The sequence below is a fragment of the Mercurialis annua genome, linkage group LG5 (genome assembly GCF_937616625.2).
Source record: "Mercurialis annua linkage group LG5, ddMerAnnu1.2, whole genome shotgun sequence".
In the NCBI taxonomy this organism is placed as follows: domain Eukaryota; kingdom Viridiplantae; phylum Streptophyta; class Magnoliopsida; order Malpighiales; family Euphorbiaceae; genus Mercurialis; species Mercurialis annua.
Genome location: NC_065574.1, coordinates 45,590,425 through 45,607,782, shown reverse-complemented (window position 1 = coordinate 45,607,782; position 17,358 = coordinate 45,590,425). Strand labels below are relative to the sequence as shown.

At 34.6% G+C, this 17,358-nt stretch overlaps 3 protein-coding genes across 4 annotated transcripts; 1 reads left to right on the top strand and 2 right to left on the bottom strand.

Annotated features, from left to right (window-relative positions):
• Positions 1 to 7,842: 7,842 nt before the first annotated feature.
• On the bottom strand, positions 7,843 to 10,132 carry LOC126683069 (probable adenylate kinase 7, mitochondrial). The gene is made up of 4 exons (XM_050378895.2): positions 9,706 to 10,132; positions 9,321 to 9,461; positions 9,044 to 9,205; positions 7,843 to 8,270 (listed from the first exon to the last, which is right to left on the bottom strand). The coding sequence occupies exons 1-4, from the start codon at positions 10,084 to 10,086 to the stop codon at positions 8,118 to 8,120; spliced, it is 837 nt and encodes a 278-aa protein (XP_050234852.1). The 5' UTR covers positions 10,087 to 10,132; the 3' UTR covers positions 7,843 to 8,117.
• Positions 10,133 to 10,947: 815 nt separating this feature from the next.
• On the bottom strand, positions 10,948 to 13,103 carry LOC126682207 (uncharacterized). Its single transcript, XM_050377804.2, has 8 exons — positions 12,813 to 13,103; positions 12,456 to 12,599; positions 12,265 to 12,380; positions 12,085 to 12,176; positions 11,853 to 11,874; positions 11,695 to 11,763; positions 11,289 to 11,354; positions 10,948 to 11,197 (listed from the first exon to the last, which is right to left on the bottom strand). Exons 1-8 carry the CDS (start codon positions 13,006 to 13,008, stop codon positions 11,114 to 11,116), a joined length of 789 nt encoding a protein of 262 aa, XP_050233761.1. The 5' UTR covers positions 13,009 to 13,103; the 3' UTR covers positions 10,948 to 11,113.
• Positions 13,104 to 13,165: 62 nt separating this feature from the next.
• On the top strand, positions 13,166 to 16,605 carry LOC126682205 (transcription termination factor MTERF5, chloroplastic). Of its 2 annotated transcripts, none has more exons than XM_050377803.2 (4): positions 13,166 to 13,313; positions 14,581 to 14,630; positions 14,754 to 14,966; positions 15,051 to 16,605. In XM_050377803.2, the coding sequence occupies exons 1-4, from the start codon at positions 13,240 to 13,242 to the stop codon at positions 16,154 to 16,156; spliced, it is 1,443 nt and encodes a 480-aa protein (XP_050233760.1). In that variant the 5' UTR covers positions 13,166 to 13,239; the 3' UTR covers positions 16,157 to 16,605. The 2 variants fall into 2 exon arrangements, with proteins under 2 accessions (XP_050233760.1, XP_050233758.1); XM_050377801.2 differs by having other exon boundaries at positions 13,167 to 13,313; positions 14,748 to 14,966.
• Positions 16,606 to 17,358: the final 753 nt, after the last annotated feature.

Below are 17,358 nucleotides of genomic sequence, written 5' to 3'. Positions count from 1 at the left end.
AACACATTACCCCTGTCCTGATACAATGCCAACAGTATAAAAACTAAGTCTTAAGACTCTGATTGTATTTCAAGAAACCAGAGCGCAAACATCATCTCTTATGACGTACCTGCTCTGTTTCCAATACAATCAAATCAGAGTTTATCAAAATAAGTTGAACTACTGTAAATAGAAAGATATACTTCCTGGTACCCAACTACTTGCAGCTTTAGAGGTATGGTTGACATTGACTTCCAGAATTATTGTGTAAGTCCGACCTCATTCTTAATAACCTAAAAGGTGAATATTGGGGAGGGGGTCAGAAATATAAATATTTCTGAGTGAGTTCACAATTTTACAGTTGAATATTCAAATCACATATATATATATAAAATAATTGTATATATAAAATATTACCAATTACTTGTTCCAGAAGAAACCCTACAAGGCAGACTATTGTATGGGTCTCAACCTACACAACATAGGCCTTAGACCGTGAGCCGAATCCACTGCCGTCTAAGCCGAGTGTTTGGACCGTAACCGTGAAACTGCCATCATATTGTTACATGTAACCGTAACCGTTGAACCGTCTCAGACTGTTATATCAGGGTCGCTAGCACTTCCAGCACCCAATAACTTAACTAACCTCTATATCAGACACAGTCTTGTATCTAGTATTAGGGGTGAGCACGGTTCAGGAGAATTCGGAGATTGACAAATCTCCGGAACCAAACGAAAAATCGGGAATATCAAAAATTGGATCTCCGGATCCGTACCAATAATCGGTTCGGTTCGGTTCTGAGATTTTATTTTTCGGTATGGTTCGGTACGGAGATTCGGTCCTAATGGTTCGGTACGGTTCGGTACGAATATCACTAGAGCCATGGATATTGTTTTATTTAAAATATGATCTTTACTATATTATAATATATTATGTTGACTTTTAAAATTAATTAGCTACTCATTCATTCATTTTTTTATATTTTCAACTATCACAAATAAATAATCATTAATAAAATAAAAAAGCACAACATGTATATTGTCGTTCGATTTAATATTAAATTTTTGATTATTTGATAAGGGTATTTTTATCTATTCTCAAGTTTAAAACTATATCATTTTTGTTAAAATTATGTAATTTGGTCAATGATAGAAACTAATGAATATGTGTTGTTCTTATCAATTTTTTTAAAAAAACTTTTAATAATTATTAAATATTTGACAAATTCATATAACTTTCATTCAAATATATAAGTAATTTTGTTTTTAATATATATGTGTATATATATATATATATATATATATATATATATATATATATATATATATATATATATATATATATATATATATATATAAGTTCGGTACTTCGGTTCGGTTCTCGGTACAGTTATTTATAAAAGATCCATAACCGTACCAATAAAATTTTCGGTAAGGTTCTGTTCGGAGAAAGTCAATGGTCAACGGATATTTTTTGGTTCTGGATATTTTCGGTCTGGTTTTCGGTTTGATTTTGGAGATATCCAGGATCCGTGCACACCCTTATCTAGTGTACTATTAGTGATCACACAGTCATATTGACAACCAATAGGAAGTTTGTTCCAATTGATCTTTCATGGTCAAGATATATTAGTGCGATTTGTTATTTAAAAACAGTTTAAATATAAATATTCAAAAGTAAAAACCACAAAGTAAACTAACAAAACTGATGTCCCCCAAAAGTGTATGCTTCTGCTAGCCTTCTAGTCAAACACCCTGGTGTTCTGACTTGGCATATCGACACTCGTCTCCCGGATAGTCAAGCTTGTAGGTCTTGTAGCTTGTCAGATCCTCTGTTACATTGCAATGTTAAATGTGTTTAATGCATTAATGCTAACCCTAGTGGTAAGCCCTAGGTCAAAAGTTAAAACCAATATAATCTTTTTCTTTCTTTATCTTGCTTCTTTTGTTTTCACTAAGCCTCAAAACGTATAACGCTTACTTGGTTAAGTAATCTTAACTTGTTTAGCTTGCTTCATAATTAACAAGTCAATCACATCTTTATCGTTATCCTTTCTCATCATTTGAATACTCTTAATTTAATTAAGACATACGTTTCTTCATTTTCGGACCCTGGGAACTTCCATCGGGGAAGGGAACATTGTGCCCAGCCTAATTAGGGAGGGGTACACTGTTCCTTTTCCTCTCACGTCGTGCCCCCTTGTTATGGGCGACGGTACATCGTGCCCTAGCCTTCAGAAATGGCCTGGTCGCGTCATGCTGACTCCAAGCACGTCCCGCCCAAGCTTGGGTGAGACACAAGCAGCCCAAAACGACTATTCTGACCTCCTAAAACATGTCTAACTCATATAGACATGTACCCATTTTATTTCTTCTAAAAAAACCATCCAAATCACTTTGAAACAATGAAAACGACTAGGTTTTGATACTTCGATCTGACTTTACTAAACTAATTATAAACATATCATTAAATTTTTAAAAAATCCATAGCAAATCAGGACTCGGTGCAGCTTGGTTGTTGTTCCGCCAAGACTTTTGTAACCTGTGTTTGTCATGAGGTTGACAACGCTTCCCTCATCTATAAGAATTTGTTCTATATTCCCATTTTTTATGATCATTGTCACCATTAGAGCATCATTATGGGGTGCTTTGACATGTTTGTAGTCTTCGACATCAAAGATGACTAGGGGCATGTGAGTTTCCCTTCATTACTTCTTTTTCTGTTTTTTCCTGATGGAAGAATTGCTTGAGCCACCATCGTTGATCATATGGATCGTTCCTAGGATCTTTCTTCCTCCTTTTCCTTTGATTTTTCATCTCTGTGCCTTTTCTCTCCTTGGTCACTTCTTCCCCCTTTTTGCCGACGAACTTCTTGAGCTCGCCTGCATCAATCATTCTTTTGATTTCTACCTCGAGATCCTGACACTCGTCAATGTCATGTCTGTGCTTATCGTGGAACTTGGAGAATCTCTTGGTGTCTCTTATTTCAGCCCTTAGCTTTGGCGGCCATTTCACGTTTCGCACATTTTCTTTGATCCACATTAGTACGTTAGTCCTGCTCCTATTGAGCGGTATGTAGTTCGCTCATCATCTCGGGGATCATTCCTTGACTCATATTTGCTTTGTGGGGAGAATTGCCTGTTTTCTTCATGTTGATGACTTTTCTCCTGTATCCTCGACCTTGGCTTATCTCTTGATTTTTCTGTTTATTCTTTTGTTTTTGCCTCTTTTCCTCTTATGGCTCTTCGTCCTTCGTCAAATTTGAAGTACTTCTGTGTTATTCCCATCAGGTTCGTGAAAGTCGTGGGTTTGTTGATCAACAGCTTATTCACCAACTTCCCGAACCGAGTTCCCTCTCTAAGAGCTTCAGTAGCCATATCGACATTAAGATTGTAGATCTTCATATATTTTTTGTTGAATCGCTCTATGTAGCTTATCAACATTTCTCCTTCCTCCTAGATGCATGATCTCATGATGTTGGTGGTGGTTTTGGTTGGTATGTTGGTGAGGATCTGTTCAGGAATTCGTTTTATAGGGTCGTAAAAATTTTAATCGATCTTGAGTTTAGCTTATTGTACCACCTCTGAGCTGTCCCGGTCAGGGTGGTGGGGAACACCCAGCATAGGATGGCGTTTCATACGCTTAATAGTCCCATCGTTGTTGAGAATCTAGACGTTTGGTCTTTCGGGTCCCCTTCGCCATTGAAAGTTGGTAGGATTTGTAACTTTGTATTATGGGGAATTGTTTCCTCCATTCTTTTGGCGGACAAGAGAGAGCCCTTTAGCCTTAGATCATCTAAATTTATCTCCTCTGCCTTGAGCTTTCTTAGCGCCTTGGCTATTTATTCTTTTAAGTCCTCTTCGGCTACATACGTAGTATTACTATTGCGGAGATTCGAAGGATTCGCTTTTGTCCTCTTAGCTTTTTTTCTTTTGATTGGGTTTTTTGGGCCCTTTTTATCCCTGTTTCTTACCTTTTGCATCTTGTTGGAGCGTCTTCTTTTTCCCATCGTTTTTCTCTTCTTGAATTTAGCCCGCTCTTGGCTTCGTTTTGGTTTTCGCCGTTTCGGGTGGTATTCCCTCGGTTTTCCTCATGTCCTTCGTCCTCGTTTCCTCCGTCTTCCTCGTTTTCAGGGGGTTTTACGCCCATCTTTATTATTATTATTAGCTTCGTTGATTTCTCCTATATTCCCTTGATTTTCAGGGTTTCTTTCTTCCTTTCCCACCCTTTTCCTGTGGCAATTGGGCGGGGCTGTGAATTGAGTTCTTATTAGATTCATTCTCTCAACGTGAGCACTTGTTGAATTCATGGCTTCCTCTGCCATCTTATCCAGGTTGGCATGGAATACTCCCAACATCTTTTTCAACATATCGTGATAGATTTCTGGACAAACCACGTTTGGATTTTATTTGTTGGTTCCGTCTATATTAGAGAAAAAAAATGGATTGCTTCCCCTGATCTGTTGTGTTTGATATTGAGGTGTTAGGTTTAGGGGGTTCGAACGTGAACCTCATACTGTAGTTGTGTTTACTCCGTTGATGTTGATACCGTCAGCGCAGTAACATCAGAGGCGTTTGAGGTGTTGGCTCCGGTATTTAAAACTTGCGGAGGTGTTTTATCTAAATTCTTTGGATCAATTGGTTGTTTGTTCTTCGAGTTTAATCCGTTAGAGTTCATTCCTTCAATGGGATTTATTTGAGTTCAGAAAAAACTTCTTCAATTCTTTGAAGTTTTCAAGCTTTTCCCGTGGACGACGGCAAATGATGGAGTCTGCCTAGATTAAACTTGCAAAGCAGTGTAGATGGTCAATCTGACGGTGGTTGTCTGATTAACTCTTTAATGCTTAAATCTGTATTGAGCTCAAACAGTGTATTTGCATATTGAATGTAATTATGTTTGTAGGCATCATACCTCATGTCTTCATACAGTGAGCATGTGCAAACCTTTAAGAAATGGAAAAGCAAAGGATTCCTACTTTGTTGTATGAATTTGAATGGGAAAATAATTTCTTATTCAATAGGAGTTCTATTTAGGAGTGTGTTTCAAAATAGAATTATCTTCCCATATAGGAATATGTTTTCAAGTAGGAAAGTGATTCCACAAGATCTGGTCTTCTAGAATGTTTATTTCGTTTCCGTGTAATCAGGTCCTTTGGCGACGCGGTTTGGACTTGATTCGGCATCTTACCGGATCCTAGAGGATTGGGCCTCGCTGACGATTCAGGCGAATCCCTCTTGAGCAATTTTCAGTCACGACGAGGCCACTAGGACTCCGGTGTTGTTATCTTTGAGCACTCGTTTTGGGCGAGTCCTTGAATTTCGGATGAGTGAATCGTGTACGACTCGGTTCATAATACTTACTCTGAAATTCGGTTTCCATCAGTTATAATTCTTTTTCATAATAAAATACTAATTGATAGAAGTTTGTATGATTTATAGTTGTTAGTAATTAAGAAAGAGAAATGTATGACATCAATTTATAAGTTTTATTTTTTAGAACTCTTATTACATGAAAATAATATTATTATATTTTTTTTTTAGAAAATTGTATAATAAACTTTTGGGTTAATTACATATAAAATCACCATCTTTACACGAATTCTCAAAAATAACACGACTTTTAAAAAGTGTTAATTCAGGGCATCACCTTTCTTCTTCTTTTTTTCAAAAATAACACAGACACGTTTTTAGATAAAATTTTGATGGCTTGGACACCCAATGGGAGTGCCACGTGTCATGTCACGTCAGCAAAAACGCCACTAAAAATGTGCCAATGTTATTTTTGAAAAGAAATGAAAGGTGGTGCCCTGAATTGCCACGTTTTAAAAGTCGAGTTATTTTTGCAATTTTGTATAAAGGTGATGATTTTATATGTAATTAATCCTAAATTTTTTAATGGATTTTAAGTTTTTTATTTTTAAAAAAAAAATTAGAATGCTTTGTAGAATAATAGAGAAGATTGATTGTCTAGTCCACTGCTATAAATTTAGTGATTGAATTGGCATTCATTTTTCTGCAGATTAACATCATTAAAGATTCGAAAAGTTAACAACTCCTTTGCGTCGGAATCTAAAATATAATTTAATTTGTCCATGATGTAAATATTAAACTTCTTTTAATAGTTTTCATCTAGTAATATATATACAAATAATCCATCTTATCCATATAACCAGTTAGTGTGACCCAGTGGTGGGGGCTCTCTCATGAGGTTAAGATTTAATTTCTTAAGCGACGTACGTAAAACCCCAATGACAACGTAGTGGAATTAAATTTCTAACTACTAACACTTGAAATTCTAGCAGTCTATTTACATTTACAACAAAAAAATATTATTCATTATATTATGTTTTTACTATAATATTTTTTAACTAATTGAAATAAATTTAATTTTAAAATTTTATTATAAATAAAAAAGTTATATTTAAAGGATCCCTCACAATCTTGAGGACATACGACTAGTTCTAATATTACCAAACTAAAAACCAGATTGAATAGAATGATTCATTTGCTTTGGAAATATTATTTGTTTCAAAAAATTTGAATTATTTTTATTTTGATAATAGTTAAAAAATGATTTGGTTCAATTCAATTCGATTTAAAAAAAAAGTTGATTATGTTAGTTTATAAACTTAAAAAAAAATCCTTTATCATTGCTTAAATACTATATTGAGCGTATAATTTTTTTAGTTAGCAAACACAAAATTTAAAATTCATGAATTTAAAATTTAAAACTCAATATTTCAAATTCTATATTCCAAATCCAATTCCAATCTTTTTTTGTTCGAATTTGGAGCTGACGGATTATATTGGCAAACTGATGGAATAATCAGCCTAAGAGTTTATTTTTGTGTTAAATGCCCATTGATCTTAGTTCAGGGGGAAAATTGATAATTAAGACTAAAAATCAATGTGTATTGCACTTTAGCGCCAAGATGAAAAAGAATCTGGCCTGACATGCTCCATTCTCATGTTTGAGAATCCAACGTTTCCTTACATTCACTTAAGGACCTGTTTGGATCAATTCTAGTGTAGAAATCATTTCAATTCAATTTATTTCTAAATGAATTCTATATAAAAATTATTTGAAAAATAAATTTTTATATTTAATTTTTTAAATTTTAAATATAAAAATAATATTAAATTAAGTGAAATAAATTGAATATTGTATTTTAAATGTAAATATAAATTTAAATTGTAAAAATTCATTTGAACCAAACACATACTTTGTAGAAAATCAATTGAATTCCATAAAAATTGTAGAATTCATGTGAACCAAACAGAGATAAAGGTCAATGCTAATTGTGGAATTCAATTGAATTATATTTGTTGGTATAGGAAATTGAATGATATGATCTTTCAAATGTAATCTTTTATTTATTGGTTCTGTTGGCACGGAGATAGAGGTCAATCCTAGTTTTGTGGAAATATGAATCTTCCCGTACAAGCATCCGCGCTCCAGTGCGGATGGCGGAGGGATGGCAATGTGATAACCAGGTACGCAGACGATTATTACAAAAGAGTAACTAGTTCCAGTCCAGCTCCCATCTCCTATAGCAGAGTGGGTCGACATGGGCGAAAAAACATATTGGAGAGGTCCACCCAATAGCACTAAATATCTAGATGGCAGCTAGCGTAGATTCCAAATGGATCTCCTCCGCCTCTATCGTTTCGCTTCGACGATAAAGGCATCATCCAAACAGGAGTACACATACAGGCATCAATCATCAAACAGGAATACACATAAACGCACAAATCAAGAGGAAAATAAAAACATGTAACACATGAATACTTTTGCTCCGTGAGTAGAGGAAATTGAATGCCATACGTGCATAAATCAAGAACAAGAAACACAGGACGGCACCAATTGATAGAAACATATCATGCTTGAATTAGATAAGTCTTACATGTCATGCTAAGTTCTTAGTTTTTTTTTTTCTCCCTCTTCAAATATTACCTTACAGATTTAGAGCCTCAAAATTGTACTACTGAAATATCCTAAACTCATGATGTCCGAAATTATCAAAATTGACTAGATCAAGCCAAAACTCATGTTTCTCTCATATTATACATATTTACTACCGCACCTCAATGTTGATAATTGTATCAAGACTGTCACCAAAAATCAAATGGTAGAGCAAGCTAAGCAGCCAATTTCTGTGAAGAATTAACAGCACCTAGATGCTTGAGGTGCAATGCAGCTAACAACCCTCGCCAGGTTTCTCCAGGTGCAGCTTCCATTTGAAAGTCGACAAGTTTCTTTTGTCTCCGGTAATAATCTTCCACTGCCTTACCCTGAGGGAGAGAATATGATCAATAAGCATAAATTCGAATTATGTAAACCGTCTAGATTTAAGTATTAGCTAGTCGGCTTCAAAATTTCTACACAAAAAGAAATAGAGAGGATGAATTGACTATTGAACCACATCAAAAAGCAGAAAATTTAAAATAACTGAAAGCAGTAATTATATCAAGCAGCATAGTTCTTCGTACTGTGCAAGAAAGACAATTAACATATAAGAACGAAATAAGGAATAAAGAGTAAAAGATTGCAGATGTATGTAATATAAAAACAAAGTCATATATCAGAGCAAATTTGCGACCAATATTAAAAAAAAGGCTACAGAATGTCTAATGATGTTATTATGATTACGATGTGCATTCTGTTCAAACCAAACCGAAACAAAAATTTGATTGTTTTTCAATTGTGATTCGGGTTTTTTCAGTTTGTTCTGTACCAAAAACTTAACTGAAAGTTAATTACTTCTGAAACCGAACCGGACAAAGAAAAACTGCTTTACAATGTCCAACCAAATCGAACCAAATTTGTCAGTTTGGATATTCATTTTGATTCGATTTTTGCGCACCCCTAGTTATATCACATTGTTATACTGCTACATTGAAGATTGAAAATTACAACAATTATCAGAAGCATGATACCATAGATGAAGATGGCAATAACTAAAAGCATTTTTGGCAACACAAATACCGAGAACAAGCTGATAATAACTATTCTGTATGCTGCCACTTGATTTAAAGGTATAAATCGCGAAGAGAGCAAGTCATACCTCTTCTGCATATATACGGAATTTTTCCTTCCATGCAGTTCCAGCAGCAGTAACAGAGGAAGTAGCATTTTTAAATGTAAGAAATTCCTTCTTCACCAAATTCTCTTCAGTACATTTGAAGTTCACAACTAGATCAATGTCAGCAATTTGATCAAGAACTTCCTGCAAGGGGATAACCTGATCATGTTATTATCATGCCAAAACTTTTTGTTTAATGATAAAAACATAAATTTGAAATGTAGAGAATTCACATAATTAAATAAAACACGATACGTACAGCTTGAATCCTTGTTCGAGGAATACCATCTAGAATGAAGCCATTTTCACCTCTACAATAACCTTCCTCGAGCCTCTTCGACAACAACCCAAAGATCACTTCTTCAGGTACTAATTTTCCTTCATTTACAGCATTGGCAATCTAAATTTTCCCAAATTAAACCAAAAAACAGTAATAAGGGCTTATTTGGCAAAAGTAAGTACAAAATCAGATTGACAAGTAAATGGCAAATAAAATTGAATTGAATCTACATCATACAAACTTTAAATTTTTTTATCGATTTTACTAAATATTAAACACTCATTTTACTAAATTTTACAACAAACATTAAAACTTTAATCAAAACCCAGTAATAAAAAAAAGCAGACAAAGAAAACCCATTAACCTGTTTATAAAGAGAAGATCTAGGGTTTAACTCTTGTCTCAAGAGTGTACCCATAGAAATATGAGGAATTTCTAGAAGCTTCGACAATTTCTCAGCATAAACATGCTTTTTAGCACCTGGGTCTCCTATCAACACCCACTGCACTCCTCTTCCCCAGTTAGCCGCCTCCGCCGAGTCAAATATCGTCTCCGGCAACCGTGAATGTCGGTGGCGTTGGTTCTCTAAGTTTTCTTCTGCTTCTGAATAGTAATCTTCGTAATCGTATTGGATAGCAGCCGCCGCCGATCCGTAGGTACGGCTTGTTAAGAGTCGCCGGAGTCTGTTAAAAAGTGGTTGTGCGGCAGCGGCGGAGGCTAATCCGAGTCGGTTCAGCCCTGCCATGCTGACGGCGAATCAAGAGAGGGTTTCTATTGAGTCTTGAGAGGTTTTAACTATTAAAATGTGTGATCGATCCCAAATTGGTACTTCCTGGACCCTATAATTACGGTTATGCCATTATTGGAAGCTTCGTTTAGTAAGTTTCTGCTATCATAGGATTTGTTGTAGATGATTATAGCTGGCTTCTTCGACAAAGCAAAAGGGCAACCATGAATCGTGGGCGGTTGTTCTGTTTGATATACGACACGTGGATTTTAAATATGGAAGATTTAGTCAAAACCATTATTCTTATTTGAAAGAAAAAAAAAGCAGATACGCCCTTAAACCTTTAATTAAATGACATTTTCGACGCTTAAACTCTAACTTAGCTCCATCTCAGTCCTCAAACTTGTAAAATCGGTGCAAACTGTAAGACCCATATTTAGATTTTTGGCAAGATCCTAGATCCTTATTGCTTTACATAAGCCACTGCTTATAGAATCATTAAAACAAGCAAGTTTGAAGCATATTGTAAAGCAATAAGGATCTTAAAACTTAAAACTTGCTTGAAATGAAATGTTTATAAGGTTAATTTATAAGGTTAATTTGGGAACAAATTTATCAAGAATTCAATTTTAGAATTCATTCCAATTTTAAGATATTTTTAATAAAATGTTTATAAGGTTAATTTGGGAACAAATTTATCAAGAATTCAATTTTAGAATTCATTCCAATTTTATATTTTTTCATTTCAAACGGTATAATTTATTTGTAAATGATTTCCATATAATTCATTTATAAATGAATTCCAATTGACAATTGGAGTTGTTCCGAAGGGGCCCTAAGATACTAATGATGGTTCATAAATAACTTGTACAAAAACAATTCAATCAAGTATTTTTTATTTGGTAATATTAAATATGGATTTCTGATCTAACAGTTGTACAAAACTTGTACAAAACAATTCAATGAATAATATTACCGTTGTATTTCTTTTGGTTATTTAAAATGTGAAATCCTGATCTAACAGTTGCACTATCTCAATACTCATTTAGCAACCCACAGTAATTTCCTTTTCCTTTGCTTTACAGATATCTTCTGCTGACTTGACAAACTTCTTTGTCAATTCATCAACCTGAGACGAGGATCAAACATCAAAAATCATTCAACTCAATGCAAGTTTTTCCGCAATGAAACAAAAGAAACAACAAAGATTCTGAATTCACCTCTTTTTCCAATCTCTTCACGTCATCCTTAGAACTCGAACCTGCTTTCTTTATTGTATCCAGTGCCTGTAAATTCAATAGATAAGCTGCTAATATAAGAATTATAAACGAACCACAGAACTTGATGTTTAGGTAGTCACTGGTTATAGGAGCACAAAATCAAAGGTACAAAAAACTACCAATTTCAGATGAAGCTTATCTATTAAATTTGAGTATGTAAGAATTCTTGCTAATTACATTCTACGAGAGCTGCCGTAACATTTCAATAATGTAATTCATCTAGAAACTCCACCTTTTCATTGTATTGGCATTTGGCAATAAGGAAATACATATTTGAATAAATTTTTCTATATGAATTGCTAAATCATAACCATGAAATCGCAATAAAATAAGTTTACTGTCTTGCCTTCTGGCGAGCCCTTCTTATGCTTTGTTTAACGTCTTCACAAGACTTTGCAACCACCTTACACATAGCCTGATACAAATTTTCAGGTAGGGCATCAGTCAAATCACAAATTCAGCAGCAAGAGAGAAACATCAAAACATGAGTAATCATATACGCACCTGCATATGCTCTTTAGTTAATCTGGTTAAAGAAAAGTGAAAAAATCAGAAATGGGGAAATCTCACTATTTTTAGCATTTAGAATCAGATAAAAGCGGCAATATTTTCATTTGTCTCCCTAAAATTAAGATTTTAACATATAACTGTGACAGATAAAATGTATTCTACTCTCAATAAATGAAACAACTGACTACGTCGGAATAAATGACAAGACGAGTTAATAAGTACATACGGTGGTATAGGTGCAATTAACCGCTCACTATCCACCTGAGGATTTATCCCGAAAGGAGATGAAACAATAGCCTTTTCTAGTGCCTTAAGTGCCTGCAAGCACAAATTATTAAAATAAATAAGTAAAAACTAAAAAACAGTACGGGATAGATATAGATTTAGACAAGGTTTCCGACATTACATTGGGATCATAAGGATTTACAGACAACGTTTTAGGATCCAAAACAGAAACAACAGCAATCCGATTCAAAGGCATTTTGACACCATCATACTCCACAAGAATGTGGTCAAGCATTCCTGTCAAACCACATACATTCATTCATTCATAATTAAGGCAAACAACAATACACATGTCAACACATAAACACGCACCCGCAGAAGCCCGTCCCGTTCGTAATTTAGTCAATTCACGAGACAACGCGACTATAGCCGTATCCATCTGAGACGCGGCGCTTTCTTTAACAGCAGGGCCTATACTAGCCGCAACTTGAAGAGTATCTCCATCAGAATCATCCCCTAATATCCCCATATAAACTAACATCAGTTTTCTTGAGTATAATTCTTCCAATTCAACCGAATACCCTTTCGGCTCTTTATTAAAATAAATAAATTTCTTAACAATTTGATCCATTATAATCCAATTCTCTTTGGGAAAAAAACAGCATTTTAACAGAAATGAAATTACATTATGCAAAAATATTAAATTGAACTCAAAATTGAAGGGCTTACTTGATTTTCTGCCTTTGGCATAGGCTCGACGAGATTCAGCAAAGAAATCAAAGCTTGTAAAATTAGATTTAATTTCTATCAAATTGCCGCTTTGAATAGAAATAAAATTATTAGAATTAGTAGTATAATAGCTTCTAATTAGCATGGCCATTGTATTTCTTGAAGCAATGGATCGTCTCAAAAAAACCATTGCCATTTTCCTCTGATTTTTTTCTTTGATTTTGTTTTTGTTTTGAGAGTGACGGAGATTAATAGGGTTTTTGAGAGGGACAGGGTTTATGAAATGTTTTAAAGCAAATAGAGCAAAAACGACGTCGTATTGAGGTATGTGGAGAGAGATAGCATCCAGTGATATCTTCTACACCAGACATTAAAAAATCAAGTTTAAAAACCAGTGTTGATTGTTTAACTAAACATCTCATAAGAAATGATGAAAGCATTCACTGCAATTCGCTGCCCTCAGCTTACTTATCTCTCTAGACAATTTTTGTCAGTTCCAAGGTACCTTCTTTTAACACTAATCTGTGTGTTTTCTTTCTGGGTTATTTGTTATCAAATCTTTATGATCTGGAACATGCCTTTTCTTTTATGTTCAGTGTTGTGGGTAACTGGGTGTTGAAGTTTTGGAGAAAAAAGTTTTGGACTTGTTTAGCATGAATTGTAAAGATTGTAAATTTGGAAACTAAATTTAGAGATAACAAAACCATACCTAACAACTTGAGTTGAGTTTTTTGTTAATGACAGTGAGTATACAGACAATCTTGGATTGGAATTAAGAGGGCTAGTGAGTGAGAATTGTCAAGCAGATATGTGGGATATGAAAAAGTAGCAAGCTACCCATAGTGCTTTACTTCACTTGGAAAATATTCTCTAGTGGTGATGTGATGGAAATGAGAGAGGGTTTAGAATGATTTTTACCTGTATGTGAGACTGTCAAGTGTTAATTTTTCAAGGATGCAAGTTTTGAGTCTTTGATATCGAGTCAACGGTGCTTTGTGCCGAGATAATGATTCAACTATTAAGTTTGCATCTGTGCTTTGTACTCGGGGTACAAACTCTGGTAAACTTCTTAGGACTACCAAGTCCCAAGTACACCCAAGCTGCATTATTAAAGGTTTCTCCAACACTTTATTTCGAATTACGGTGTCTTAAGTTCTCCAAATTCTGGTGCCCTCAATTGGCTAATCGCGTGGAATTTGGGAGAGGACTGTGGAATAGAAGTTAAGATAGTTAGAAGAATTAACATAACCATTATAAGCAAGTGCACCAAATTCACTGATTCTTTTGCATTTGCCAAAGTTTTATCCAGTACTTGACATACCTATTTATTCTGTATACCTAATAACTAATGTGAAGCTTGCCATGCAAAGCGGTAAAGTATAACCTTTTTCTTCTTCAATTTCGAATACTCTTTATAGATTTTCTAGTAGCTTGTTAAGTATCTTAATGACTACATGTGCAAAAAGAAATTTGATCTGTGATTGGGTGACTTTGAGGAATTTCTTTTTGCAATTGATCATCTTATAGCCTGTTTTCTTTAGTTGAAAGTAATCGAACCCGGAGCAAAGAAACTCCGGAGATGTTTCCCGTGAAACTTGGTTTAACTGACATGAAAAAAAGTAAAAATTTAATTCAGTAGAATCACTTATGTTTCTTCCTCCAGTATCTCTCTGCCCCGTTTAGCTTGAGAAGGTGCTTGAATTGTGTTATTTTTATAATGTATATACAACCTTGTTATCTCCGTGTTCACTTTGGTTTACTTTTACAGGCCTTGGCTATCTTTTCCTAGGAAACTCTTCTCTTGCCAAGCATTGTTTGGTAAGCATTAATTTTGTAATTACAACTTTTTAGTATTTTTTATTTTTCCATATGAATAAAAAGTTTGTAGTTTCATGTATTGTGATCTGTTTAAACATTAACCAATTTCTTTTATAGAAGCAGATTCTGGGATAGACGGATCATTCAGCGCAAGAGTGCTGTCTCCAACGCTATTGGCAGCAGAAAAAGAAGAAGCCAAGGCTGTTTTGACATTATTCTTGAAGAAACGAGGTCTAAGCAATGTAGTCGCGGCAAGAACTACCAAGTCATCAGACCTGTTTATTGACCACCTTATCTCTAGGCTTCATTCTGTTCATAAATCTCGGTATCTAGTAGGTTCGAATGCATCTGTTTGGTGTCAAATAAATTTTCACTTTCTATTTTAAATTGATCATTTTTAATCTTCTTTTAATGTTTTAGGACGAGAGCTCACAACTCTAGAAATCAGGGAGGCTCTCACTCCTTACCTTGAATCCTTACTTGAAGAGCATGGAAGTGTTCTGGTAGATTTAGTGGAGAACTTTCCAAACCTGCTCAGTAAAGGAAAACCAGTTTCGCCTGTTAGTCCACTTGATATAACTGCCAACTCGAAGAAATTGAAAGCTATTTCCCGAGTAAGTGAGACAGGCCCTGCTGGGCAGCTTCCTCCTCATGTTCTGTATCTCATGGACTTTGGTCTGGATCTCGAGCGGATCAAGGGAATTACGAGCAGATTTCCAGCTTTTGCTTATTACAGCCTGGAGGGCAAAATTAAGCCAATTGTTGAGTTCCTTCTTGATCTCGGGATACGCAAGTCAGAAATTCCAACCATTCTTGTCAAAAGGCCCCAACTGTGTGGAATTAGTCTCTCGGAAAATCTCATTCCGACAATGGCATTCTTAGAAGAGCTGGGAGTGGACAAGAAACAATGGGCTAAAGTTATATACCGTTTTCCAGCAGTTCTTACATATAGCAGGCAAAAGGTCGAATCAACTGTAAATTTCCTTTATGAGATGGGCGTCTCAGCGGAAAGCATTGGCAAGATTCTAACTCGCTGTCCGAACATTGTAAGTTACAGTGTGGAGGAAAAACTTAGGCCAACAGCTGAGTATTTCCGCATGATGGGGGTTGATGTTGCTGTTCTGCTGCACCGATGTCCACAGACATTTGGTCTCAGCATCGAGACCAATTTGAAACCTGTGACGGAGTTTTTCTTGGAAAAGGGATACTGTATAGAGGAAGTGGGAACAATGGTTCAAAGATATGGAGCCTTATATACTTTTAGTTTGTCAGGAAATGTGATACCAAAATGGGAGTTTTTCTTGACCATGGATTATTCAAAAGAGGAGCTTGTCAAATTTCCTCAATATTTTGGTTACAGCTTGGAAGAGAGGATAAAACCAAGGTATGCATTAGTAAAGGAGGCTAACGTGAAACTGCTGCTGAACCAAGTTTTATCATTATCATATGATGATTTTGATAAGGTTCTGAAAAGGAAAATAAAGAAAATGCTTTCTGATGATCATCCACAGGGAATCGAAGAATGAGACTGATTACTGATGCTATAATAATTTCGAAAACAAATCCTGGTGGTATAATTGCCAAACTGAAACGGTATTGATGTTGCATGGAAAGTTAAGTTTCCGCATTTCCCTTTGCGGAAATACTTGTTAAACTCCGAAACTCTATATTTGTAATGGTTTCGGTATTCTAGGTTTCTGCGTTTCCCGTTTCAGAATTTCGGTGGAGCAGATGCAATTATATAATGTGAATGAAAATACAAATATGTAGCTGCTGAAAAATGGGTGTGCATTCCCAGCTGAAGAAGCTTTTGTCAACAGGGGCATGTTGGTTTTGCAGTAAACTTTAATGAATCGAGTTTGCAGATAATGGATTTGGAGTTAACTTAGTTTGCAGATATTAGTTTTTTAAGATTTTTTATGTCACATTTTTTACTGCTTTATGCTAATGCCAATTAAACTTTAATTCTAGTTTACTGTCACTCAGGTTTTTGCAAGTTATCTTTAGTATTGAAATCTTTAAGCTAGCAATGGTAACTTCTTTATAAAGTAATTTCATTTCTGAGTCAGTACTTACCACAAATACTGTCCAAGCGGTGCCTCTCTCTAGAGTTTCTGTCTCGAGAAATCTTCCTTTTATCTTTTTTTTTGTTCATCAGAGATAGAATTATCTTATGTTAGTTGTTATCGGAGATTGACAAATATCGATTATTATTATTAAGTATTTTTTAAACCGGATAAATCATGGCCTGAAAAAAGTTGCGGATTGAATCTCCTAGACTTTTTATTTGAAGTTTGTTTTGTTGGCGGAATAAGGTGATTATTTGAATTTGGGTTCGATAATCATGTTTTTCTGCCTTTTTATTTATACATTTTCAATTTTGTGTATTTTTTTCAAATGAATTGCTTTTTTATTTATGTAATTTGATGATGCAATTTTTTACTTTAATTTATCAATTTTTAATTGATAGAACTGCGATAGATAAAAATATTACTATCTCACATTTAACACAGAAGATCAATTAAGTTTATAATCCTGAATAGAAATGTATTCAAATAGATATTTATCATCTTACTTCCAATTTGTATATCACACTTTAATTATTTTAAAATTTTAAATTTTCTTCTAACAATTTTCTGCTAGGCTGCCAGATCAATTGGAAGGATAAATTGATCAAAATGCATATCAAATTTTTTTTTTTTATCAAAAATTAAAAATTTATTTTTTA

Bases quoted from the DNA above. Each gene is read 5' to 3' on its own strand.
- LOC126683069 (XM_050378895.2), bottom strand. From the start codon at position 10,086: ATGGCAGGGCTGAACCGACTCGGATTAGCCTCCGCCGCTGCCGCACAA. The intron at 9,462-9,705 runs GTTAATGGGTTT...GGGAAAATTTAG, and splicing joins GATCTTCTCTTTATAAACAG to ATTGCCAATGCTGTAAATGA. The intron at 9,206-9,320 runs GTACGTATCGTG...ATCCCCTTGCAG, and splicing joins CTCGAACAAGGATTCAAGCT to GAAGTTCTTGATCAAATTGC.
- LOC126682205 (XM_050377801.2), top strand. From the start codon at position 13,240: ATGATGAAAGCATTCACTGCAATTCGCTGCCCTCAGCTTACTTATCTC. The intron at 14,631-14,747 runs GTAAGCATTAAT...TTTCTTTTATAG, and splicing joins CTCTTGCCAAGCATTGTTTG to AAGCAGATTCTGGGATAGAC. The intron at 14,967-15,050 runs GTTCGAATGCAT...TTAATGTTTTAG, and splicing joins TAAATCTCGGTATCTAGTAG to GACGAGAGCTCACAACTCTA.
- LOC126682207 (XM_050377804.2), bottom strand. From the start codon at position 13,008: ATGGCAATGGTTTTTTTGAGACGATCCATTGCTTCAAGAAATACAATG. The intron at 12,600-12,812 runs GTAAGCCCTTCA...TGGGGATATTAG, and splicing joins TGCCAAAGGCAGAAAATCAA to GGGATGATTCTGATGGAGAT. The intron at 11,355-11,694 runs GCAAGACAGTAA...TTGAATTTACAG, and splicing joins TAAGAAGGGCTCGCCAGAAG to GCACTGGATACAATAAAGAA.